The 27440-nt window shown below is 48.6% G+C and overlaps 2 protein-coding genes across 2 annotated transcripts; both read right to left on the bottom strand.

The window, feature by feature from the left end:
• Positions 1-14577: 14577 nt before the first annotated feature.
• MEPE (matrix extracellular phosphoglycoprotein) lies at positions 14578-18551 on the bottom strand. Its single transcript, XM_036382941.1, has 4 exons — positions 18492-18551; positions 16893-16946; positions 16658-16750; positions 14578-16557 (listed from the first exon to the last, which is right to left on the bottom strand). The coding sequence occupies exons 1-4, from the start codon at positions 18549-18551 to the stop codon at positions 14578-14580; spliced, it is 2187 nt and encodes a 728-aa protein (XP_036238834.1).
• Positions 18552-21498: 2947 nt separating this feature from the next.
• On the bottom strand, positions 21499-25249 carry IBSP (integrin binding sialoprotein). The gene is made up of 6 exons (XM_036383114.2): positions 25196-25249; positions 25066-25116; positions 24875-24946; positions 24637-24690; positions 22584-22685; positions 21499-22288 (listed from the first exon to the last, which is right to left on the bottom strand). The coding sequence occupies exons 1-6, from the start codon at positions 25247-25249 to the stop codon at positions 21716-21718; spliced, it is 906 nt and encodes a 301-aa protein (XP_036239007.1). The 3' UTR covers positions 21499-21715.
• Between the last annotated feature and the right edge of the window lie 2191 nt (positions 25250-27440).

Here is a 27440-nt window from a genome sequence, read left to right as displayed (position 1 = left end):
TAACTTTTAGAGCTCCAAAGCAAGGTCTGTGCTTCAAACCAGCTGCTCACAACATCCCACATCAGCCAGCTCGGTTGTGCAGCTCCCCTTGTGCCCCATTCCCCACCCACAAAGATGGAAAGATGACAACAGGTGGGTCCTTACCTGTAGGTAAAAATCCATGCAGATGGGACACCTAATAGTACCTGGTGGCCAAGCACTAGAGAGAACAGAACCAAAAAGAACATGTGGCTGTTTATGTCACCACACTGACACGTAAAATGTCACGTAATCTCCAGCTGCACTGAGCAGCCATGACGCATTTCCTTTGGAGAACCCTGTATATCCTTAACTCTCCCAGTTTGCTGTATGCAATAATGAGTATCTGGGTCTCCCGAAGGAAAGAGCATCTTGGTTTTCACTGAGAGGAGGATGAAGTCAGGCGCCGTGCTCTAGGATCTGAAGTATCAGCAGCCTCTAGCACTGGGCAGCCTATGTACGGCAGCATTTATGTCCAACAGGTCATCAATAACAGCTTTGTAACTAAAGCATTGAGCTGCCCTCTGGGAATTATTAGTTCTAGAATGGAACAAGGCCTGACACTACAGAGTAACACTGCAGACAGCTCTTGCAAGAAGGACTTTGCTCAGCATTAAGTGCTGCTCTTCAGCCTCACCTAAACAGAGCAGGAAGGCACAAGCTGTATCAAAGCAGTTTGAGACCAAAGGGAAAAATTATGCCTTTTTTATATTAAGTTCTCTTCTATCTTGCCTTCCAGTAATCCAAAGCACACCAGCTTTAATAAAGCCTGCACAGAATTTGTCCAGCTGCTGCCAAGCCATCAATACCAATGAAAGTATTTCCTTATCTAACGGCACTACTAGAGCCTGGCATGAAAAGAAAATGTAATGTATTGTGAGCTATGGCCTGTGCCTAATCACCCTCTCTTGCTATACTCCCAAACTCGTCTTGAGGGTTGTGTGCAAAGCTTCCCATCTGCCTTGGGCTGCCTTCCTCTCCTAAAGTAAAAATGGTATCATTTGATCATCATTCAGCATGGGATGTGGTCATCACTGGAAGAGGGAAATAAGTGGAGTAAGTAAAGGTTTCAAAGGTAAGCCAGCCCACAGCAGTAAAACACAGTCTTGTCTGTATGAAAAACAAAAGGCAAAATTCAATATCTGGTCCATCATGAGGCATACGTACTCTGAACTTCCAGTTTCATCTTCTGATGAATCCCTTTCTTCAGATGCTGAATCAGTCACAGACACATCATTATCTGTTTCTTCATCTTCATCATCATCACTCAGTTCAGAGCTGTCCAACAGCAGCTGGCTTCTTTGCTGATCACACTCTGCAATTTAATTTCAGTAAGTTAGATCTATTATTTACTCTCTCTCCTTGGAACTACCCTTTAAATGAGTTATTATAAATGGTCTGTAATGGTTCCTATTTGAAATGGACCCTATTCAGCTGGGTTAAAATCAGTCTTAGATAAACCAGTTTCCCTAAATATTGAGGCTGACCTCTTCCACACATTGAGACTATTCTGCTACAGACCAAAACAAAACATTTGCTCAATTCACCCTATGAACAGCTAAAAATGTTACCTGAGAGAGTCTCAGTGTCATAAGTTCCACAGAGTTATACTATTTGTGAACAAATCTGCCTTATAAAGGGAAGCTCTCTCACACAATTCGTACTAACAGGGTCTGCTGTGGTCCTATGGTGTTAAGGTAACTTGAAAATTATAACACATATAGTTCAAAGGAGATACATTTTTAATGGCCTGGTAACACCTAAAGGGTAAGAACTGCTGTTTGCTTTTCAATTCTCAGAATACACATGCAACAATGATCTCTGCAACTCCCGTGTCCATGTAAAAATAATCAAGCACTAAGCAATTAAAAATTACAGAAAATGTGACCAAATTAAAGTTCCTTCCTGCATAAGTATAAAACAACAACTTATGTTGTGGGGATTTTCCACTGTGTTTCATAGCAGCTATCAGACATAGATGGGATCCATTCTTTAAGACACTGGCCAGAGGCTTTAGCACTGTTCTTTGCCTTTTGCTAAATGCAGCTTCAATCCCTGCTGTTTGAGATGGTTGGAAAGGACACACTAAAACTAATGATTATATTTATAACAGTTCCATTATGAACTTTAAAATGTAAACTCACCTTCAATAAGCTTGCATCAGTGCATATGGGAAGAGAGAAAAAAGAAAATACAATTAGACTTTGGTGCGCAGCCCTGGTGTTACATACCACCACCAGCACATCCAAGCAATTACAACAGATCAGATAAAGAGTGCTAGGCTATCGCTCTCTAATTTTGGTTAAGAACATTAAAAGTAGTAGCGAAATAGCTGTTGTCCTGAGAACAAATAAGAGGTTGCTGCTAGTTCTCTTCCCACTGCTGGAACAGGACAGAAACAGAGGCAGCTTTAGAACCTCCTGAAAACCCCCCTCCTTCCTCCCATTTCAGTTTCCAAACTGGATGTTGGCTGGAGGTGTTTCTTTCAATTTTCCCCAAACAGGAAAATTCATATTAGATGAACTAAAGAAAAGAAAACAAAAGAAACAAACAAACAAACAAAAACAAAAAACAAAAAAAAAACCAAACAAACAAAAAAACAGAACAGGGACTGGGAGGAAAAAATTCCAGTTGTCTGTTCTATGGGCACTAGGCAAATAGAACTCAAATATCTGCAATCTGTCAGTAGCTGCTAGAAGCATGAGGAACCCACAGGTCTGCCAGTGCCACCTTGGCAGGAGTTTCCCCCTCAGGGTACACCACCAAGAAGTGACTTGGAGGGACGAGCTATTTGGAGCTCCAAAGCAAGGGCTGTGCTTCAAGCCAGCTGCCCACAGCATCTCACACTGGCCACATGAGCTGTGTGAGTTCCCTCTCTGCCCATTCCCCTCCCACTAAACAGAAACTATAACAACACATGGATCCTTACCTCTAAGTACTCATCCATCCAGTTTGGAGAACTAAGAATACCTGATGACCATGCACTAGAGAGAACACAGCCAGAAAGAACATGCAGCCATTAATTTCACCACACATAAAGTGTTACTGATACAGAGAATGTTAGAAATTAAAACATCACCTACACTGAACTTAGCAACACCCCAGCCCAACAACACAATTATTCCAAAAACTCTTATGTACTGCAAGCATTTCAGCACATCTCAAGCAATTATGTAAGACACATTCATTAATGACCTCATGAACAGAGAAGAAAAATTTCCACTGGATTTTGCTAGAATTTCTTTTTTTTTAAAGTAGTTCTCTTCCAGACAGGATATTATATTCTAGGCCTGAAGTTTTTGCATAATATCAAGCAGAACCCAAACTTTGTCAAAAGGCTGTTTCTACCCTATGTCAGAAATTACACTGTAGAGAGACACTTTATCCCACACATACCTGTTGTTGGTTCTTCCTTCCTCTTCATCACTTGCCAGTAGCAGGACTGAATTATCATCTGCTCTGGAAACAAGTGGGTGCTGCTGGTTTTGCTCCAGCTGCTGCAACAGGGTAGAAACAGAGGCAGTTTAGGAACCACCTGCGCACACTCCCCCCTGCTCCCCCGTTCCATGATTGGATTTGGTTTATACATGTTTCTTCTCCTCTTTCGCCCCCAAATGGGCAAATTCAGTTGTGAGAGCCACAAACATTTGGTGTTAGATGAACAACTGCTGAAGAAAGGAAAACACAACAGGGACTGGGAATAAAGAATTCCAGTTTGCTTCTCTATGGGCAGCAGGCAAAGAAGACTTGAAATGTCCTCAGTCAACTGCTGCTAAATAATGAGGAATCCAGAGATTCGGTAGTGCCATCTTGATAAAGGTTGTTCCCTTGATGCAAAAATATGACTTGGAAGGATGTACAGATTGGAGTTTCAAAGCAAGGGCTGCACCTCAAGCCAGCTGCCCATTGTCCAGATGAGTCCCATAGCTCCTCCTCTGCCCCATTCCCCTCGCACAGAAAATGAAAGGAGGAGACACTGGGATTCTTACCCATAAGAAGCAGTCCTTGTAAAGCACACTTGTTAGGGGACCAAAGAGCCTTGTGGTAGAGTGAACAGAACAAGAAAAATATGCAGTCATTATTTTCACCACACAAAAAGAGTTACTGATATATAAAATGTCAGAAATTAAGTATTTCCTATTCTGATCTAGCAACAACCCAGCCCAGCAAGAGCCCAGTCCAGCAACACGAGCATTTTAAGTACTTTTATGTACTGCAAACATTTCAACATATCCCAAACCACAGTGTAAGGTACAATCAATAATGTCTTCATGAACAGAAAAGTTTCTGATGGATTTTAGTGGTTTGGTTTTGGTTTTTGTTTTTTTTTTTTTTTACTCAATTCTCTTCCATACAGGCCACTATATTCCAGGTATTAACTTTTTGCACAGGATTAAACAGAACCTAAAATCTTGGCAAAAACCGGTTGCTGCTCTGTCAGAAATGAGACTTTGGAGAGACACTTTATCTGTCACATACCCATCATCATCTCTCAGGTCTTCATCATCATCATTGGCCAGTAGCACAACTGAATCATCCACTGGTAGGGAGAGAAGTGGGTACTCCTCCATGCAGGTGGGTAGAAAGGATAGCAGCTTAAGAAATATGTTAAAACCCTCCTCCTCGCTCCCCTGCTTCATCCCTATCTGGATTTAGACTGCAGGCAAATCCTTCCCTCTTTCTCTCTTAATTTGCCAAACAGGAAAATTAAGTTGTGTTAGCCATAGAAATTTCATATCAGTTGCAGAGCTGATGAGAAAAGAAAGCCAGAACAGGGACTGGGAGGAAAAAATTCCAGTTGTCTGTTCTATGGGCACTAGGCAAATAGAACTCAAATATCTGCAATCTGTCAGTAGCTGCTAGAAGCATGAGGAACCCACAGGTCTGCCAGTGCCACCTTGGCAGGAGTTTCCCCCTCAGGGTACACCACCAAGAAGTGACTTGGAGGGACGAGCTATTTGGAGCTCCAAAGCAAGGGCTGTGCTTCAAGCCAGCTGCCCACAGCATCTCACACTGGCCACATGAGCTGTGTGAGTTCCCTCTCTGCCCATTCCCCTCCCACTAAACAGAAACTATAACAACACATGGATCCTTACCTCTAAGTACTCATCCATCCAGTTTGGAGAACTAAGAATACCTGATGACCATGCACTAGAGAGAACACAGCCAGAAAGAACATGCAGCCATTAATTTCACCACACATAAAGTGTTACTGATACAGAGAATGTTAGAAATTAAAACATCACCTACACTGAACTTAGCAACACCCCAGCCCAACAACACAATTATTCCAAAAACTCTTATGTACTGCAAGCATTTCAGCACATCTCAAGCAATTATGTAAGACACATTCATTAATGACCTCATGAACAGAGAAGAAAAATTTCCACTGGATTTTGCTAGAATTTCTTTTTTTTTAAAGTAGTTCTCTTCCAGACAGGATATTATATTCTAGGCCTGAAGTTTTTGCACAGAGTTAAGCAGAACCCAGGAATGTGACAAAAACATCTTTCTACCCTATGTCAGAAATTAGACTTTGGAGAGACGCTTTATCTCTCACATACCCATCACTATCTCGTGGTTCCACGTCATCATCACTTGCCAGTAGCACGGCTGAATTATCATCTGCTCTGGAAACAAGTGGGTGCTGCTGGTTCTGCTCCCATTGCTAGAATGGGTTAGAAACAGAGGTAACTTAGGAATCACATGAACACCTTCCACCCTGCTCCTCTGTTTCAGTTCCCTGGCTGGATTTAGGCTGGAAGTGTTTCTTTCCCTCTTTCTCCCACAAATGGGCAAGTTCAGCTGTGATAGCCATAAACTCTTTGTATGAGATGAACAGCTGCTGAAGAAAAAATCCACCCCCAAACCCACAATTATTTTTGAAGAATTGGAGCTGGGTAATGCAGATTCTTCCATAAAGTTCAAAACCTTTGCCAGCATCACTGCTGCATGTTTCTGCTTTGCCATGCAAAACTCAGTGAATAAACTGCCCTGTGGGCCAGATCTTTGTAAAATACTTCTTGGAGTAAAAAATAGAACTGGATTAATAAACTTTAAATACTTGGACTAATAAACAGTTGATCCCCCAGCCAGCTACAGCTGTGCTTGTACCTAAGTGACAGGAGTACCTCAAATGAATGTTGCAGCTAAATACTTTGTATTTGGGAAGTCAAAGGCTTCCTCATCTTTCCTTTTTCCTTAAATCACTGGCCTATATCTTGTGTGTTTCTAGAACATCTTCAGTTTTGAATTGGCACCTTATATTCTATTACCAATGATTGCTAAACATTCTCCCCAAGTTTTAGAGCAACAAAAATTTTAAATTACTCTTTAAATCACTCTGCAAGTGATACTCAGAGATGCTGATGCATTCACAGGTGCATTTGGGGTTGACTGAGAGCTATATCTGAAGTAGGTAAGTCAGATCTGTGTTTCAGCCCTGAACATTTGAATGCCAGAAGGCAGGCCTGGCAGCACAAGAGAAAACTAATTTGGCTGTGAGATAGAGAGAAGCTTGTCATTCACTACTTACCACAATACTGCCAGAATCATTGCCAGTTAGATTGATGTCTTCAGAGTCAGGAGAGTCAGCTGTGACACCTATGAATTCCTCACCAGCTGAAAACCAGAATGTTAGAATCAATACGAGAAATTGCAGAGGAATTAAATGGGCAGTGCCAGAGGAGCAGGCTGAGGTAGGATTCATCTGTGCCCTGGGTCTCTTCTTTTCAGGAATGTGTCCAACATTTCCCTTCAGCTTTGCTCTCAACAGTCCACAGGAGAGCATTGCCAGCCCTGTCCTCTGCAAAAAAGAGGGGCTGAACTCCTCAACAGTTCTGTTGGATGACAGCAGCTTGCAGGAGACAAGATTTATCTAACACGGGGGAATGTTTATCACACAGGAAAAAAAACCAAACCAAAGCTGGAATCATAGCAGGTATCCTGATTTTACAGTACCCTACTGTAGAGGTTCCCTTGAGGGATGGGGCACAGCTAATGACAAAGTTTCCTTATCTGCTTCCCAGGTGGGAGATCCCAAGCTTAAGTTTGCTGCCCTGTGTAGTGGCAGTTGGGGCAACTGCCAGCTGCTCAGAGTGGACACTAAGGTACTTGAGCAGCACTTGGACCTTTGCTACACATTCATCTCCCACTGGTGCAAATGTTTCATAGTGCAGTAACAAACCCATGTGCTTGCCGGGAGCCTTGCTGTTTACAGACGCCATACTTGGTGCTTCCTAAAATCCCACATTTCCCTTCTTCCCCACTAAAGGGCCTAGAGGCTGTCAAATGCACACATTTGAGTGGACCCCAGCCCTCCAGAAGCAGATTCTGTCCTTACCAAGCTCAAAAGAAAGTGTACAACTTTCCTCAAAGTCTACTGGCTCTGGCTCTGAAGCTCCACCTGCGCTAGGAGCCAGCAACCTGCTCAATTTCTGAGCTTGACTAGAATCACCTGCTTCTCCACAGTGCTTTTGCTGATTCTAAGAGGGAGCAAAGCCTTAGCATTTTCTGTGGGCATAAGGGTAACGTGGCCCCCATTTTTGCAACACCAATGAAAGCACGAGGGTACAGATAGCACTCATGAAAAGGCTGGAATATGCATCACATGGTGCTATGGGTCACTCCTCCCTGAGCACATGTCATCAAGGAAAAGGAGTCGCCCCTGATCTCTTGCCAGCTGTCTCACCAAGAAAAAGCCTATCCCAAAATGCTTGAAAATGAGGAGACTACTTCACATTTTTATCAGGTCATTATTCACACTGTAAGCATTCCTGAACAATTGCTAGCACCCAGAGAGATTAAAAATCTTCCATCTCCCAAAACATGAAGTTACGTGAAGTCTTAATAGGCTTCTGTTCCCATGCATTTGCTACAAACTCTTTAAATCCTTTCCAGAAGTATCCCAGACAATGTGTTTTAGGAATAGGATTTGCATTGAGTAGTAAAGTACTCACTGTGCTCGTGGTGTTTCATGACCTAAAACCACTGGAAGCGTAAGCGTGACAGGTATCAGAGAAGGATGTCAGAGAAGCTGCAGTGATTGATCCCTGAGATTCCTTTAGGTAGCACACTGCTACAAAACCCTGACTTCTAGGGGTCAGAGGGCTCTTCCAAACCTACCAGAAGAGAAGAGAGGAGATTATCTATCTGGAATACCTGTTCTCTTAAATACCACCCCTGCTCTAGAATTCCCATCCCTGAGTCCCCAGTTTCTGTACAAGTTCAGTACTGGACTGGAGCCTCAGACACCTGCAGCTGAGCCAGAAGCCCAGAACAGCCCCTCAGCATCAGAAACCTTTTCAAAAATAGTCAGCACTTACCTGTGTAGTCAGCCAAGAGTTTTCCTCATAAATGTCAGCGAATCACCTTCTGTTCCCACCAGGGATGGAGAAGACATATGCTGCACAGAGGAGATGGACACTCTGCATCTGCTTCTGAGCAGAGGACCCATCAACTGTCTTAACAGACCCCAGGTCACCTGGGCACCCAGGGATGGAATCCTTGTGGCAACGGTTTGGCTGTGGCAACATTCCATTAACGGTAGCAGAAGCCCTCTTTGCACCCTCCTGGTGTCCCAGAATGCTTTGGCACGGAAGGGACCTTAAACATCAGCTGGTTCCAATCTCCTGCCATGGGCAGGGACACCATCCACCACATCAGGCTGTGCAGACCCTGTCCAGACTGGCCTTCCAGGGAGAGGCATTCCACAGCTCCTTCATGTTTTTTAGTCTGTGGCTGAAAACTCTCATCAGACTGTTTTAACTTTAATCCCTAGTAAATAGAAATTAAAACTAAATGAAGAGATTTTTTGAGTTTGGGTTGAATTTTTTTTCTAACTTGGTGAAAGTCTAATAATTTAGATTCTTATTTAAAGTCTCAGAAGTCTTGAATTTTTCAGGTGTTCAACTATTCCTCTTCTGAGCATTTCACAAGAGGATTGGGAGGAGATTTGCTCTGCTCCTGGAGACAACACCTTCCCCTTGAAGCCTTGCTCTGCTATGAAAGGCAACACAGCAAGGAAAGCGAAATTAAAATTCAGTTTTTCTTCTAGCCTGTCTGCCACTGGACCTGTGTTCAAAGGGTTTGGCTGGTGCTCCTGAGAGTAGCAGTGAACCCATCCCAGCCCTGCTGGATACAGGGATGCTCCTCAGCCCCTGGTCCCATGAGTGCTCTTGGGTGTGGGGAGGATGGTGGAAATTCATTCAGTGCTGTGGATAGCATATGGATATTTTCAGCTCACAACCTACATGAGGAGGATCATTTCTTAAAATAATTTCTCTGTTGATACAACAGTTGCCCTTAGGTAATGGGAAAAGTATTGAGTGGTTAAAGATGATTGGGGATGACTTTCCCATTTTTCTCAGTCCTGTGTCTGGAAATTGAAGCAAAGGCTGCTTTTGGTCATCATACACACATCCTTCATTTCTCATATTCAGTGCCTAGCACAAAGTACTTACTTACTCATATATTAAATATGTATTTGGAATTGATCTAGCACCTTAGCATTTTTATTTCAAGCATTAGATCTCTTTTGGGATTTTTATTATCTAAAACTCTACCCTTTGGAGCCAACATTTTTGGAAAGCAGGAGTGTTTAAAATGAGATGAAGCACAAATGGATTTACTGGCATATGAAATATCCCATGTGTTAAGGCAGGGAGCCTGTTCACTCACTCTACAGGTACAGCTGAGGTTGGCTGAGCGAGCTCAGCCTCACTTGTATTTTGGGGTGGAATTTGATGGCTTTTTGCAGGAATGTGTCAACAGGGATAAGGGAGGAGGGAGCACTGAGGAAAAGCAGGGTCAGCTTTCAGTAAGTCAAACATTTGAAGGCTGTCAGGCTTGATCTTCCTCATCACTGGTGGACAATGGCAGCAGGGGGCTGGGAGAATTTATTGTAAGGCCCAACATTTTTTTAATTAAAGCCACTATTGAAAATATTCATCACTTGGTGGTGGGAGGGAGATAAAGCTCCTACCCCTTCTCTGCACATTGCAGGGAAGCTGGAAAGGTGACATACCTATTTTATCTCCTCCCATGCAGGCCAGCTTTGAAGCAAGGTGAAAGATCTCTGAAACACCGCCTGCATTCCATTTCATGACAGAAGAAGCTTTTGTCTACCAATTTCCCAAAGTTATTAATTATAGCCAACAGCCTAAGCTGAACCCAGACTGACTGGCTTGGTATATTAATCACCTGGAGGAATAGCATTGGCATTTTCACACAGTGGCTACAGTTTGCCAGGATTTTTAGGTGGGAGAAGTTTTTTCCAGACAACCTCAGGAAGTGTGAAAAACCCGCAGTTCACTGGCCAGAGATTGTCAGCTCTGTACTCTTCCAAATCAGGGGTACCCTGATGATCAGAGCAAGGCCCATAAAGTAATTTAAGAAGGTTGAATGTAGTATAGGATGTTGTTTAACAAAGTATCCAGCTGCAAGGCAATTGCTCCCCAAAGAAACCTTGCAGACTAGTCCCTCTAAAGCTACCATGAGGATGCAGGGAAATAGGCAAGGATTACCAAAAGAGGCCCCAGACAGATTGTAATATTGGCTAATAATATTTTTACTTATGTCACTGAGATTTGCATTTTACTCCATGCATCAAAATGTGCCTTTAGTTGACTAGAGCAATGGTTCTGACTTCAGAATATGTTTTCCAAAATGTTTACAGGGAAGTGCGGGTGGATGGTCTATTAGAGACTGTTCAGAGTAAGTAAAAACATTTTTGAACCCCCCTGATAACAGGCAGTACTGTGTGGCTTCCTCTGCAGAAATAAAACCCAAGTTTCCTATTGTTGGGGCTGCTTTGCACCCTCCTCGACATCAATGAGGCAAAGGATGGAGGTTTTGGGGCATCTTCCATTGTCCAAAAACCTGGATGTACTCAGGCCCCCTGTAGCTGCCCAGCCTTGGCTGCCAACTTCGGAGCAGGAAGGCTGAGCACTGGGAGGAAGGGTGTGCTGGGGGTGTGCACAGTATTTCAGTCCCTGTCAGTCCCTGGTCTTCGGTGTGGGATGAAGATGGATCTCACTGAGTAACTACAGTAGGTGGCAAGGAAAATCATTATTGTTCTGTAGCCATGCTCAGTCTCTTTTGAGAGATGCTGCTTTCAACTGCTCCCTCTGGCTGTCTGCTTTTGCCCTCTTCTGAAAAACCATGGTGTTACAACGGGGAAGGCATTCTTGTCTCTCTGGGAGGTTCCCGCTACCACCCCACAGCCAAGAAAACATCTGAGAAGGGCTATTTGTGATGGGCACCACCTGCCCTGTCCATAGAGCCAGCATTGATCTCTGGAGCTGAAAATATACAGTTCAAAACTCCATTTGAATGGTTCCTCAAAGTGCACCATTGGTTTTTAGGCTTCTTTTAAAAAGCATTTTAGCAGTTCTTTGCAACCTTGCTGGCCTGAAGCAGCAGTGTGTACCCATACTTGCCTGGTCACATGACCACAATTAACATTCATAAGAGTAGCTGGGATTTTTAGGGACAATTTATTTTTTGTTCTGCACCCTCAGACAGTACATATCACTCCTCACTTGGGTTCACACTCTTACAAGGTGAGATGAATGACCTTAAATCACTTCAGCAACAGCCTCTGCTGCCCCAGAGTGAAGAAACACCTGTAAATAAATCACTGCTGCCCTTGATCAACAAAACAAAACAAAACAAAACCCAAAACACAAGGAACATAATGTAGATGTATATTTATTAAAAGTCTAAATTAAATCTTTTCTCAAAAACACACAGCTCAGCCGAGCCAAAGAGCAAAAGGCCACAGAAGAACCTCTCCCAGACTTGGTGACTACCTCTAGCTCAGCTGTAAGCTTGCTGTGGGTGTTTGAGCATGAGGGGTGGGCACTGTCACCCTGCCAACCCCCATCCTGCCAGACCTCATCTGCTCACCCTTCAATGCAAGGGAAAACCAGCTGCCTGCTTTGCTCCAATACTCTGGGAAAACCTTTTCCTAGGGAAACTTGCAATTTTTATATTCAGTGGCCTCTTGTGCTATTTGGCAGGTGAGCTTTGAAAGAGCAGGACCAGGCAGCATTGTGGTGCTGAGCAGGGGGCTCAGGGTGAGCATACCAAAATACTGTATTCTCCCAGATGTAGAGCCAGGGTCACAGCACAAAAATTCCAGGTGCTTTTCCAGTGACTGTGCAAGGAGGTAATGCTGGTTTAAGGGTATGCCATTTATACCTGAACTAGCCAGTTTTATACCTGACCTCGCCATTCAGGCAGAGCTCCCCAGGACCTCGGGGAAGCGGTGGGACAAGATGCCAGCAATGCCCACGCCAGCATCAGGCAGAACCGGGCATCATTCAGTAGGCACAAACCATTCCCAGCAACAGGCTTTTTATTCCACTAGATGGTGCCCAGCCCTCGCTTAAGGATGTTGCTTAATCTTTTGGACAAGGGTATGGTCAGGACTGAGGATGGAGGGGCCTGGGCACTTTGCCGGGGCTGCAAACTCCTTGGTTCCAACCCTGTCAATGGTGAGGCCCAAAACCATGCTCTTCATTCGCCAGGCAGCCATGCCGAGCCCTAGACCCCCAGAGCATTGCCATAGTCCATAAATTCAGGGGTGTGATGGGCCATGGCAATTCTAGGGGTGAGTTATCCAGCCCAGACTGGCAGCAACTCTGCAGCACCTTTTAGTCTGAGCTGGATGGGACAGCATGGGAGGTCCATGAGCCCTTGGGGGTCTTCTTCATGCTGCCCCAAGCCTGGGAAGCTGCAGGCAAATCCCTGCCACAGGCTGCCAAAATCTCCATGTTTCTCCAGCACTGGGACCAAGGTACACAGAGCAGCTTCCCCGGAGACACCAGGGTCTAATGACCTGGTGGGGGCTATGGTGGGCACATGCAATTTTGACTTTTTCTGCTGGAGAGCACGAGCAGTAGCAAAGCATAGTCCCAAGAGCTGGTGGTAACTCATAGCACCAGTGAGACGCCGTGTCCTAGTGTTCCAGCAAGAATCAACTATGTGTGATCCCTAAGTACCAAGTTGCTGCAAGAAGCTATGGATGTTTCATCCCTGGAAATGTTCAAGGCCAGGTTGGATGGGACTTCGAGCAACCTGGTCTAGAGAGTGGCATCCCTGCCTGTGTCAGAGGAGTTGGAACTAGATGATCTTCATGGTCCCTTCCAACCCAAACCATCCTGTGATTCTGTGTGCCATAACAGGATCTGCCACTTCCCTGCATGCAGGTGTGCAGAGGGCAGGGAAGCAGGTACTCTGTGAGTACTGCATTGACATCACGGCTGCTCCTGCCTGCTCCTGCCTGCTTCCTGGATAGGCACAGCACTGGTGGAGAGTCCCCTCAGCATGTGCTGAGGCAATACCTCTCCCCTCGAGGCTCAATGCCTCTCCCACTGTGCCGTTCACTCTGGCATGCTCCTGAACATGCCTGTGTCCTGAACACAGTCTCAAGCTGTGCCAAGGGAGATACAGGCTAGAATTAAGGAGGAAGTTTTCACAGAAAGAGTGGTCAAATACTGGAATCATCTACCCAGGGAGGTGGTGAAGTCACCATCCCTTGATGTGTTTAAAAAAAGACTGGCTGTGGCACTTGGTGCCATGATCTAGTTGAGGTGTTAGAACATGGGTTGGACTCAATGATCTTAAAAGTCTCTTCCAACCTAGAAATTCTGTGATTCTGTGATTCTGTTTTAGCAGCTTCTCAGACAGAAAAAGCAACCTGCAATTGCATAAACGGTGATTAACTTTGATTAACACTGAGGGCATGGCTCCTGTGTGTCGAAGCCCAGCCTGGCCTGTGTGCAGGGGCCAGTGGCAGGAGTGGTGGTGGCACAGTCAGAGTGTTATGGTGCTCCTGGAAGGACAGTGTGGCCAGGAAATGTACCATCAGGAGGGCATGATGGGGACTTCTTGCTGGGGGAGGTGGATGAACTGAGGGGGAGGATGCTCTGTGGGCCTGCCTAGCAAGCCCAGGGATGCTGGTGGCCCTGGGCAGGATCTGGTATCCCAAGGGAGGGATGTGTAGGGCTTGTTGGCTAAATTGCAGTCCCACTAGGAATGGCAGGGCCAGGGATGTGCTGGGCCAGAAATCCCCTTATGCCCAGGGACCAGCCCACCCCCAGCATGCTGCTTGTGGCAGTGACTGCCTGAAGTCCCATTCCAAACACCAGAGTCAGCAGATCCACAGGTACAGAAATGCCTTTATTTCTCCAGTAGGCTGAAGTGAAACTGCGAGGACAGAGGCTTTTTCTCACTGCTTCTTGAGTTGCTTCGCATCAGTGCACAAAGATCGCTACCCTATGCCCTGTAGCATAGCTGCTGTTCCCTGGCTGTCCAGCACAGCACACCCGTGCATTCCTGCTGCTGTGCCATGCGCAGCCTCCCCCAGATGAACAGCAGATTGCATGAACCAGTGATTTTTGGCTCCTGGGCTGTGAAGCACTGTGTGCCCCCCAGCAACCTGCCCCTCACCCAGGCAAGAGCAGAGCCCGCAGGGGGGATGCCAAGGGGAAAAACACGGTGAGTTACCCCCCAACTCCACCGCTGGAGCCTACCTGGGTGGATACTGGGCACGCCTCAGAGGGGCCCCTGGATCCAGCGGCCTTGGGGGTACCCTGGGGATCCCCACCCTGAGGGCTGCAGTCCCGTCTGTCCACTCTCGCTGTGGCTGCCCCGGTCCCCCTCGGAGGACTGGCTGCTGTCGGCACTCCCGAGGCCGGGATAGGGGCCGTGGGGGCCGCCGCCCGCCCCGCCAAGGCTGTAAAAGGCCCGCTCACGGACATGGAGCTCGTCAGCACGTTTCACCTGGTCCAGCTGCCGGCTGCGGCCCAGTGTTGCAATGGTGCCTGGCACCCCAGCCCCCAGCCTCCTGCCATGGTGCCCAGGCAGGCGGCCACCCCCGGCCCCCAGCCCTGCTGTCCCACTCTCTGCACCTCGCCCCCACTCCTGGCCCCTGCCTGCTGCCATGCTGCCCGTGGCTTGCCCTGCCTGTGGAGCGGGGCTGGCTCCTGCTTTGACAGCATGAGATCTGCCCCCAGCATCGCCATCATAGCTGCCAACACTTTTCTGGGCCCCGCTCGACACCCAGCCACTGGGTTTCCCAGTTGGGAGTGGTGTTTTGTCCATCCTGGGTGTCTTGTCCAGCCCTGCTCCCCCTGGATGGACCCTCATCCCTGCCCCGGGCCGTGCCTCCACATGGGAGGGTGTGGAGGTGGCTATCCCCACTTCCCCACTGCCTCTTCTGCCGAGCACAGTGCTCATGCCTGCCTTGCGGCTGCTGGCTGTCACTGACGGGGTGGTGCGGTCCCTCTCGGTAGCGGCTGGGTGGACGCTGCCCCCCTTGGCTGGGACTGTGATAGTGGCCTCCATGTCACCCCTGTGGTGGGGGGTTGCGGTAGCCACATGGTCTGGCTGCTTTCCCTTGGACTTCTGCCCCTCTCCTCTCACCTCATCATCATCTTTCCTATGGATGCTGGCCACTGTGGGGCTGGTAATGTCACCACTAGTGACTCTCCAGGGAACAGGGGTTACCAGTCCTCTATCAATACCAATGGTGGTGGCACCTTCCTCATCCTCTCCAGTGAGACGGTTGTCCCTGAGGCTGCTGGTAATGCTGTCCGCATGGGTTGGGGTGGCTGTGGTGGCCAGACTTTCAGGCTGCCTGCGGGCAGGCATGCTGTCATCTTCATCTCCACTGGGTGCCACAGTGATGTCCAGCCTGTGGAGGGGCCTGCTGCTTCCCACAGAGGGGATCCTGTCATTCTCCCTACTCACTGTGGCACCAGCCTGGGTGGTTACCTGCTCCCCCATATGGATGTTGGCCCTCCCAATGAATATGTTTACCTCATCATCCTTGCCTGGAGAGACCTGGGTGAAGCCATTGGCCCTGTCTGTGCTGCCCAGGCTCCCGTGGGTGATGGTGACGCTGCCTGAATCGGGGACATAAGCGTATTCATCCACACCTTCAGCATCCACTTGGACATCCTCCATCTTAGTGACAGAGGACAAAGCAATGTCTCCTGTCCCTGTACCCTGCTTAACACTCTCCTGCCCTTGGCCAGAGACAGTGGCCTCTCCACTGCCCTCATCCCCTGCCCTTCTGGTAGTAGGGGCCCTCCCCGCAGTCATGGCTCCCCCCACCGGAACCACCCTGGGGGCACCATCATCCTTATTCTCACTCCTGACCCTGGACCTGTTCCCTACCATGACCTCACTGGGGCGTTCACCCTGAGGAAGAATGGGAACACCGCCATCAACTTCCAGCACCAAATCCAGATCGCCGCTGCCCTCTGAGCTGGATGGGGTGGGACCCATGCCACCACCACTGCCACGTGCACGCATGCCAGTGCCAGGGTGAGGACTGGGACCATCCCTGCTGATGTCCGGGGTGCTGCGGTTTTCAGGATTGAAGACAATCCCATACTCAATTACTTCACTGCTGCTGTTGTCACTGTGCTCTGGGGCTGTCCCAGCTGACCCAGCTGGTGGCTCCCTCCTGGCATTGCCCTCATTCATCCGGTGGCTGGGGATGGTACTCTGGTGGTCAGCCTCTTCTTTCTGTGTAGTACACACAAGGGAGACGTCAGGGTGATGGACTGCTGCTGGAGGTACCACAGGCAGGCCAGGGTCCCGCAGTGTCCCCTGGCTACCTCCTTACCTTTATCTGTGTCTGGTTCCTCCGCGTTGAGAATGAGTAGACATATTTGAAAATGTAGAAGCCATGCTTGGCATTGCAGCTTTTCAGAAATATCTGGTGGGGAAAAAAATAACCAAACCCCACAATTTTCTTATTAATTGCGTTGGCAGGAGTTTCCCTTTCTGCGTCTGGTGCTGCAGTAGAGTCCCCTCAGCACCCACTGAGGCCCCAGGAGGTGGCAGAAGGATATACATACCCGGTGTTGTCCCACACAGTTCCCAGCAGCTCTCTCAGGCAGCGGCGGTGGCACCTGTGGGCAGCAAAACACAGGGAAGAGCTGAGGCATCAAACACTGCCTCAGCATACAGGCAGCTGCCAGTGCCAACTGCTGACCACCCACACTTTCCCACCTTCAGGGAAGGGTGGGAAAACTGCATTGATTAGCCACCAAATTCCCAGGCACTAGCTGGGGTGCTGACTTAAAGACAGCAGTAGTAGGAAAGGTCAAAATCCCTTTTCCAGGGTCTGAAAAGTTTTGTGAATTTAGCTCCAGCATGATTGTATTGCATGCTAGCTTTCATATGGTGTTGTTGATAAATAACAAATAACCTTTTCCTGGAGACTGCTGCAGAGAATTTTACCATAGAGCATTTTTAATACACAGCATCATTGCTCATAAAGGAATGCTCCAGCTTACTGCTTGGATCTGCCTGTGATGAGTCTGGAGCTGGTTAACTGGCTACAAACAGTAGCTTAAACAGTGGAATTTCCAGTGTTTACTAAGCTACTGCTTAGTAGGTTGCAGGTTTCCAGCTCCCCCTGATTATCCTGGCATCTTTTGTTGGGTATTGGCTAGTGCATCCCTCAGGGTTGGGGAACCTACTAGTGGGAGCATCCTGTGAGCCCCACAAAGCCATTTCAGGCATCCCTTACATGCCAGAGTGAGAGACAGCCCCATGGAGGACAGTCCTCTTTCTGATTTCAGAAAAATTAGTCCCTGAAACATCCAAGCCCAGCTGAAAGAGCAGAAACACACCCCAAGGTATAGAATATCCCCAGGTTGTTTCATTGTTTGTGAACAGTGTCAAAGGCCAGATTACAGCTCTGGTCACACAGCATAGCATTAACTCCCACATGTGCTCCTATCTGAAAAGCAAATCTGTGCTGATTTATTGCCTTCCCCTGAGCTGCTCTGCTGCAGACCAGGTTGTAAGAGCTTGCTCTATGGGGTAAAAGACACATGGGAGGGGCCATCTCAGGGAAGATGGGATTTCCCTCTTCCTTACCCTGACAAAAAAGCAAGCTTTTTCTAGGAGCAGACTTTCACTCTAGCTGTGTATTTAGTAAGCTGAACAACAGTTATGCAAGAAAAAATGGGTCCTATTATATTCATCTTAGCTTGTCCTAGTTTTAGTTAAATCTCTCAATATTTCAAATTAGGAGAGCTGGAAAATAATTGTGGGTGCCCCTTTGACCACTGTTCCCCACACAGGTAAAATGAGCATCCTTCCCGCACCTCCCTGCCTGTGGCTTCATTCAGGTTGTTTGCAGGCCAAAAGCACCAGGCAGACCCCAGATCCACAGAAATCCAGGAGGTACAGCCACCCAGATGGACACTTGTGCAGTGCCCTGATTGCTAAACTGAAGGAACATGCTCAGCCACCTCAGTGCTAATATATATTTTTTCTTCTGGGGTCACCTCTGCTGTTTACCTTACTTCATTCCCTAAGCACAAGAGGTGGTGTACACAACTACAACCTATGTTTTCCCACTGCTGAAAGCAGGCCAGGATGCACCGGATAGCACATCTCATGCTTCCAGCAGTAGCTGGGAATCCAGGAAAAGCCATACTTACAGGTGTGGTGAAGGCTGTGCTGAGCAGGCACAGGCACAGACAGGCAAGGGATGTTTGCATCTTGGGCTGCTCCTGGAGGTACAAAGTGAAGCATTGCTGCAGTTTGTATTCCTGGGACTTGTGGTCCTCAATAATCCTGGTTAGCAGCAACCTAAAAGGTCCTGCTATCCCAAAGCTCCCATGGCAGCAGGGTTTTGCAGTCACCCTGGTTTTTCCCAGGCTTTGGTCCTTGGCATTGTCCTGCCTTTTTGCATCCCTCACAACAAGGGCAATGCTCTCACCATGTGCTTAGGGCACAGCCAGCAGCTCCAAGTGGGAGCTCTGACACTGGCTATTAAAACTGCCTAACTTCCTCTTTCAAAGCAGCTTGGGTGGATGTTTGTAATAAATGATCCCCTAAAGTTGCTGCAAGTTAAGCTGTTCATAAATTCGAATCAAGAAAGCAGCAGGCTTTAGGCTTTCACAGCACTGATAAATGGCAGCAGCAGGCAATATCTCCATTGGCCAATTCTCATTTCACCCAACCACCCTTGCTTGGGCTTGCAGGTCCATCCCAGAGACTGAAGCCATACCAGTATTGTTACAGGAAACACCAGAAGGAGATACATGCACAAATATCAGCAGTACAAAAGCAACGTAAGCTCAAGAGACGTGCACAGCCAAGGATCAGGATGTCCCCATCCCCACTGTGGCTTGCCCAGAGTGAAAGCAGGAGAATCCCTGCTCAGGGACCGCAGAGCTGAAGGGCTAGGGAGAGAGAGGGCAGGAAGCTAGGTAAGAAGATTACCTTTTCCTGTCGAAGGCAGGTCCCACAGGCAGACTGTGGAGCCTGTGCCCACTTTGCTGAAATTTAAAGTTGGCCCCGGGTGCACAGAGCCAATCAGCTCCTGCCCAGGGACATTTGTCAGCTCTGGCAGCACTCACAGATAACCAGGGGGAGTAATTTCCAGCTAAAAATGTGTTTGTGGTAAAAGACAGCTATCAAATGTTCCACCTGGCTGGATAAACAGAAAGCACAGTTTATAAATATCTGTTCTGAAGGCAAAATTGCTCAATGATTAGTGCAGATCTTAGTGTGGCACACATCCAACTTGGTTATTGATAAGAGGGTGTGCAGTGGGTCTTGGCTTGCTCGCTGTGACCAACATGGGAAAGCTGGCAGGGCTGCAGAAATGGAAGGGCCAGATCCAGAGCCAGGCCTGGTCCTGGCCCTTTGGCATAGAAGGGCAGTGTTGGCCAAACTGAGACCCTCACCATGCTGTGTCTTCTGACACTTGCTTTTTGGGTTTCAACCTCAACCCCTCTGAGTTAAACCTGTGCAAGCACAAAAGAGAAGAAATACGTATGGCAAAAAAGAAAAAAAATATGTATGTTTTTCCATGCACTGCTTGCACAGGTCCCTTTGAGCCCTACTTCATTACAAAGAAGTGCTACAAGGGTGTGGACGATGTACAAACCCTCCTTCTCTCCACCTATACTTTTGGTGGCATTGCTGGTCACCTACACCCTTGCCAAGAAAGGTTCCCACTGCTGCAGCCAGCCTGGCTCAGGCAGTCACTGTGGTGATGGTGGCAGCAGCTCCCATCCCACTCTCCATTCTGCCCTAACCCAAACCCTGGGAGCTGGCACAACGCCCACGTTAGCACCAGAAATGTTTCAGCCATCAGCATCCAGCCTCAAGCAGGAACAAATCCTGGAGCCAGCAGGAAACTGACCCTAGCCACTGGCCAGGGAGTGGCAGTCAGATGCCACCCCACAGGGCAGCCAGCCCATGTGCCCTGGCTCCTGGAGAAGAGCCTTTGCCAGATGCCTGGGGGGCTGACGCACACAGGACTGGGCTAAGCGCCCTGTAGGAGCGGGACCTGGCCCCTGGCAGTGCCAGGGCTCTTTGTCCATGCCAGTTTCCTGACACAGCTGAGCACCCCCTGGGGATGTGGATGATGGAGCTCTTGTGTCCCTGCACCAGCCACGAGTGCACGCAGGGCTCCTCAGTGCCGCCATAGGGATTTGTCCCCAGGGGTGCCCATGCTGCAGGCAGCACCTACTGCCTCCCCAGAAGCTGCAGCCTGGCTTTGGCATACAGAAGCAGTTTTGTACAATGGCCAGTGACTTGTTGCTGCAGGAATAGACTAGTTCTGCAGTTGGACCTGCATCAGAAGCTGAACTCAGGTTTCCTTCCTAGGAGTACAAGTGAAGCACGGTACCTGCCATAAACTGTGAATGAAGGCCATCACTATTCCCAGACGGTGGCATCTCTCTGGAACCCAGAGGGATTTGTTCTATCCCTATCCATAGTGCAGATCACCAGTTGGCCAGGGACATACTCCTGTTGGGAAGGGACCCTAAGCAGGGATCCTGAGGATTCTCAGCTAGGCATCGCCATCGCTGATGAAGGAGGGGAGTGGATGCACCACTGTCACTGTGACAGCCCTACCTTGTTCTGGGAATGGGCTGTGTGACAGGGACATTTTGGGCTGTAGTACTGGTGTTCAAGACACACATCCAAGTTGCCCAGCCTCGTACCCTTATGTCTGGTGCAGGGACAAAGCAAAGCCCTCATTACAGGGGTGTGCATCTATAGCTAGTGATGCACAGAAAGAGAAATTAGTGGTTTTGCCCTTATTAAAATTGCCTGATGTGTGGTCAGGCCATGGGAGGCACATTGCCAAGGAATAGAAGACATGATAAAGTTATCACTGCTCACGTATTGGAAATTCACATCAACTTTATGTAAAACAAGGCTGTAATCCCACAGCAGTGTCCCTGAGAGCACCCTTTCATTTTTCAGAGGGCACTCTACAGAAGCCTTCCAAGTTAGCCTTGCTATTCCTCCCTCCTTTCATGTGCATCTAAACTGGAATAACAAGATTCAGCCCTAAGCATCATGGGCAACTGCAGCCCCTCAGCCCCTTCCCAAGTGCTGCGCTCCTCCACTGACCACAGAAAATTTGGCAGCAAACCTTTTGTCACCAACAAGCTCAGTTCAGTTGCTTTATTTCATTTCATTTAATTTCATTTCATTTCATTTCATTTCATTTCATTTCATTTCATTTCATTTCATTTCATTTTGCAAGATACAAAAAAAAGCCTGGGATGGAGCCAGGGATGGAGCCTGTGCATGACAAGCTGCCTGGCATCCCCTCTGGCATGCAGTGGCTCCAGGGAGCCTTCGAATGCACCTTCCTGAGTGTCTGGGGCTGACAGGGACAGCACCAGGGCTGTGCTCACTGGCTGTAGTAGTAATCCTGGCCATACACATCGTACCCGTGCCCTTTGTAGTAGCCGTACTCATCCTCATAAGCGCGGTAGCTGTCCCCACGTGCATACTCATCCTGTTCCTCATACCCACCCTCAGTGATGCCCTCGTCCCCCCGGCTGTGGTCCCTGGCTGTCACATCATACTCCCACAGCTCCCCAGCTGTGGTGGCATCTGTGGTGACATCTGTGGGTCCCCCATCATCCATAGTGGTCGCCTGTATCAGACCCTCTTCGTTGGTGGTGCTTGCAATGGTGGTAGCTTCAGCTTCTTCCTCCTCCTCCTCTTCTTCCTCTTCTTCTTCTTCCTCCTCCTCTTCCTCCTCTTCCTCAGCTTCACCAGTGCCCTCCTCAACCACCACAGTGCCATTGCCATGAGGTCCAATACCCTCTGTGGTGTTGGTGCTTGTGCCATTGACACCATTCTCATTCTCATCTACTTCGTCTTCCTCCTCTTCCTCCTCATTCTCATCACTGTCTTCATTTTCAGAGTCTTCCCCCTTGCTGGCAGTTCTCTGCCTGATCCTTTGGCAGCCCTTGCCCTGGCAGAGGGAAGACAGCACAGCATTACTTGGATGTCAGGAGCTTGCAGCTCCATGTGGAAAGGGGAAGGTATGGGCACAGCTGAGCTATCCCCCTCACCTTTCATGGCAGGACTGTCTTTTTGGGGTACCCTTTCCAACCCCAAGTTAATGCCCAGAGCTTGGTCCAGCTATAGGTATTTCCACAGCAACCCTCCAAGCAGAAACAGAGTGCAGGGGATCCCATGGGTACAAGCAAAGATGCAATGAACAGCCCCCTCCCCATGGGTGCTCCCTCTATCTCCCCAAACCACACCTGCTGGGGGGATGTGATGTCTCCTCCCAGTGCAACTTGGCAGTCCTCAGGGGCTGCTCCAGCCGGGTGTCCAGCTGCCTTGGCTCCAGCATAAAATGGCTCCTACAAGGACAGGGACAGGACAGGGCAGGGGGTCAGCAGCTGGAGTGGAGCACAGGCTTCCCCGCAGTGAGAGGGATACAGGGCATCCACACAGAGCATTTGGGCATTGCTCCGAGTTCCCTGCTTTCTCACAGGTCTAGTTCCAGGCTGAAATGTAGAAGCTGCAGCAGGGCAGATGGAGCTGTGCAATTACATGGTGGAGTGGGATGTTCCCATTCTGGCTCCAAGTTTTGCTTTGCAAAGCATCTAAAGGTTTTCTTCTGAAGTTACCTCCCCAGTTTCCAGTAAACAAAGAAAGCCACAGGCACACTACATGCGAACACACTGCATGTCATGTGCGGACGGTCAGTGAGAGTGTGATGGCTCAAAGCCAGGCGTGAGCCCAAACCCCACCAGCTATCAGCCATTGGCAACACTTGGCCCCAGAGATCAGCAGCAGAGCGGGGCTCACAGTGGGGTGCACGGCTAAAAGAAGGGTAAGGAATAACCCAAATGCAAACAGAGCCTGAAGCAGACACTGAGGAGCTGGTGGGGCAATTCACCCAGGGCCCAGCCTGGGAGGTGGAGCTGTTGGCACCAGCACATGAGCCCAGCCATGGCAGGGAGACCTGAGATCAGTGTCATCACTGCCCTGGGCAATCTCTGCTGCTCACACACTAAGACCAAGGACACCTACCCTGGCATTTTGGGCCACCTCAGACCTTGAAATACAGGTGCACGTGCTGGCAGAGAAAATCCAGGATGCTCTCCTCTGCAACAGGAGAGCCATCAAATTGCACAGTGCATCCAGCTGTGCCAGTGGAAGTGATGCTCCCTATACAGCAGCCAATATAGTGCTTTTTACAAACCAATATGCTTTATAATGCTTTTTACATTACTGACCTTGGGACCTTTCAGCATGATTCATCTTGCTGACCACCCTGCCAGTGAAGGCACATCCCTGCATGAGAGCAGCCACGGCTCTGGTGCCCTCAAAATGAAAAGGGCAGACCTAAAGAGCAGCTACATTCCTGCATACCAGTTAATTTCTTCCTGAGAAATGAATTCCACCTTTTGCTACCCATCCCACTGCTCAAATTTATCCTTAGAGATTGCAGTGGTAGGGGAGAGAAACAGCTAAAATGGGGCAAATTGCAGGGGGTGCCAGAGCTGGCACAGGGGCCACCCTATGCTATATCCCAAGCCCTGACAGGCCTCCAAAGCGGGGTTTAAAACCAGACTCCCTGCTTTCATTAAATAACTTTTTAAAAAGAAAAAAATAAAAGACTTGATTAAGTGTGACACACAGGATTCTAAGCATACCAGATCCTTATTTCAAAGCACCAATGTGCCTGAGACCACTGGACCATTTTTGAGCATTTGCAGCCCAATAAGGTACAAAAGATCTTTGTAATCTCTTCCATTTAATTTTGGACTTGGGTTGCTCTCACAGCTCCAGAGGTGCCCAAGCTCACACTGATCCAGCAGACAGGAGCAGCTTTACCATCTGACTGATACAAATTTGACTTTCCCAATATTGCATCAGTTTGTGTCACTCCACAGTCACACACGCAGAGCATAACTGGGTTTTCTGTAGGGGTATTCCCCAGTGTTACAGGGGTAACAGATCCTGAAAGACGAAGGTAAGAGGAGTTCCTAAGAGCACCTTCTTCCTTGTGTGAACCTCTCTGGTTCTGTTCTTTGGCCTGTCCTGCTTTCTGATCCATTGGAAATGGAAACCCAGAGAATTTGTCTCAGGGTTGTTTGGTGCAAACCCTGCCCAGGAAGAAAAAGGAAAATATCAAAAAAAAAAAAAAAAAAAAAGGTCCAGAGTAGAAAATCCAGTTGTATCCAGAGTGCAAGCCTGTGGGAAGTCAGTGACCACAAATGCTGATGAGCAGAGACTACAAAACCAAAGAAAGTTCCCAAATTCCTGTATTTGTTTTGCAGAGTGCTGGTTTGCCATACTCACCCCCTCTTCCTCCTCCTCCGAGCCATCCCCCTCTTCCTCAGATGAGTCACTACCCTAAGAGGAAAAACCAAGTTGGAGGCGGGTGGGTGGGTTCCCAGTGGTGTCATGAGTACAATGTTCTGTGCCCAGGCCCACAGGCCATGCCAACAGGGCACAGACCATGACCCCATCTCATTTGGGCCAAAATCTCTGCATTTGGAGGGCAGCAAAGCAGCAGCAACCCCTCGGAACCACCCACCTGGTACCGTCGCTGCGGGGGATACACGTAGATGTATCTGTACAGGTAATGCTGGTGCTGGCTCTTGAAAACCTACCAGGAGAAGGAGGGGGGAAATCCCATCAGTCTGGGGCCTTGGGTACAGGAGCTACCAAAATGTGCTCTTCCTCAAGATCAGCCCTGTGTGGGACTAGGCACAGGGGACACCCTACCGCATTCTCTTCTGAGTCATCCAACTTGGGTTTCCGCAGCCAGCTCTTGACCTGGGGGAAAGGGGGAGTTGGTACCTGCCCCACACCAGCCCTGGCAAGGCCAGGGGGTCCCCCCTCAGCTGGCACTCACCGAGAAGGTGCACGCCATTCCCACCAGGCAGACAAACACCAGGACACTCCTCATGGCTGCTGTCTCTAGGAATACCGAAACACATTGAGGGCTTGCTTTTCAGCTAGAAAGAACCAACACCACTCCAAACCATCCACGTGTCTGTGTCCACATGGGTGACTGGGGAGAAGAAAGGCTGACCTCCAGCCTTCCTTGGTGAGGTCACCCAACCCCTCCATAGACTAAATTCTTTCTTTTTCTTCTTTTTTTTTAAAAGCTATGCCTCAACTTCCATTAATACATTTTGTTTTTTCTAGAAGCCACAATATACCAGAAAAGCAAGTTTCACCATGTAGTGAACTCAAAGCTTTCCTGGAGAAGGATGACTTATTCCTGTTTCCCCATTGCCCTTAAGGGAGGGGAGAAAGCCAAGCCCCACTGGAGATGCAACAGGAGCAGCTGGGAGCACTGCCCACCGTGGCCGCCCTTCCATAGCTCCAAGACCTGCTTGGGCTTTGCCCGGGAAGCAGTTGCTCCTGGGAATTACACCACAGACAGTGTAACCTCACTGAGGAAAAACAAACAAGCAAACAAATAATGGAAGCAATTGGCTTCACAGGCTGCCATTGGTAAAAACAGCAGCGGCAAGGCACCAATGCAAAGAGCCCCTCACAGGCACAGCTGGAGGGGACTTAGCTCTAGGCAGGTCTGAGCTGCACACCCAAAGCACCAAAACACAGCTTGCCCTCATGCATCAAGGAGAAAGGAGCACACCCAATCGTTTCCAGCATCACCCCAGCCTTCCCCCAGGGAACAAGGCTCCCAGCATCCCCCTGAGCTCAGTCAGGCTTTCTCCTACCCTTCCTCTGCCTAAACCCAGTATCAGCTGTTCTTGTAGGGAATTGTTCTTACATTTATCTGTGCTTGAAGTTTCCCAAGTTTTGCTTAATTCAGGCTATAAAACAAGTGTCCACAAGTTTCTCTGACCTTGCAGCAAGGCTCTGGATTCTTATCCCCTCCACCCAAGCACTTCATGAAGCCACAGATCCAGGAAAAGACTAAAAGCAGTACCCCAATCCTGCCAGCAAGCTGACCCTCCCATCTCCCTGCAAAAAGCAGACATCAATGCACAACCTAACTGAGAAAAGCAGCAGCAAGCTTACCCTGCCCCAGCAGTGAGAGCTAACCAGGGAGTCAGCCGGCAGAGATTTCCTCCTGCTGCTGCCCCGCTGGGATATAAGGTCTGGCTTTGCCCCCCCTAAGCCAGTCACCGCCCTGCCCAGAGTGACGCCAGCTCTCCAGCATGCACCAAAACCCCTCCAAAACTTCAACGCTGGCAGATTTGGTGCACAAACATAGCACCCCACGCCGCTGCCAAACCCAGAGAGGTTTGCACTGCGCCGCTTAATTGAGGGTCTGGCCTCAGATGTGCGGCTGGGAGGCCGAGGGTATAATAACGCTCTGGGTTTTAATTAAAATAAATATTGGGAAATATGTTGCTGGGGGGTGTCCACCTCCCTTTTTGGGAAATCCTGTCACTGTTTTTTCAAGTAGACAAAAAGATCGACCTCAAAGGCCCAGCCCCACAGCCACTTGTGCAGAGCCGTTAGACCAAAAAAAAAGCTAAATCCAAAAAAAGTCCCTCTCCAGGATGCCTGCAGAGGCCTTGGTAAGGGAAGGGAAAGAAAAGGGGACTCAGATACAGGTGTCTCTCAGTGCCCCTTTGAGAGCCATTTCTGCCACAGTGCTGCTACAAAATGCAGGTCTGCTTTGTTTCTAATGCCCTGCAAACTACGCAGACCCACACAGGGGCCAGCCCAGTCCCCTGCTCTCAAAAATCAGGCATTGCTCAGCTGAAATCTGTGTATGTCCCCAGCAAAGCAGAATAACTTCCTGGGAGTGGGGGGAGGAAATGAAAAAACCCCACCCACACGTGCACTCAAATCACACTGGGGACCTTAGTGACACGATACAGCAAGTGGATGCTGCCCCCTGCACCCACCTCTACAGGGATGTCTTCTCTCCTTTACCTATATTTATAATTTCCTGCTCGGATTTTATCCACCCAGCTCTCCAGTGCACCTCTGCTCCCTCTTTCCCGGATTTTTCTCGTACTCATCAGCAAAGGCCCCTAAGCTACAGCAGTTCAGGGAGTGACTATTCACCAAATGCAACTCTGCTTTCCACAGTGGCAAGGAGAGCTGCAACTCCCACTTGATGCTTTCAGACCGGCAGCCCGAGGACAAGGAAGAGAGTTGCTGAAAAA

This window comes from Molothrus ater, chromosome 4 (genome assembly GCF_012460135.2).
Source record: "Molothrus ater isolate BHLD 08-10-18 breed brown headed cowbird chromosome 4, BPBGC_Mater_1.1, whole genome shotgun sequence".
Taxonomy (NCBI): Eukaryota; Metazoa; Chordata; class Aves; order Passeriformes; family Icteridae; genus Molothrus; species Molothrus ater.
The sequence above is the reverse complement of the archived record's forward strand: the minus strand, read 5'-3'. Positions and strand labels throughout refer to the sequence as shown.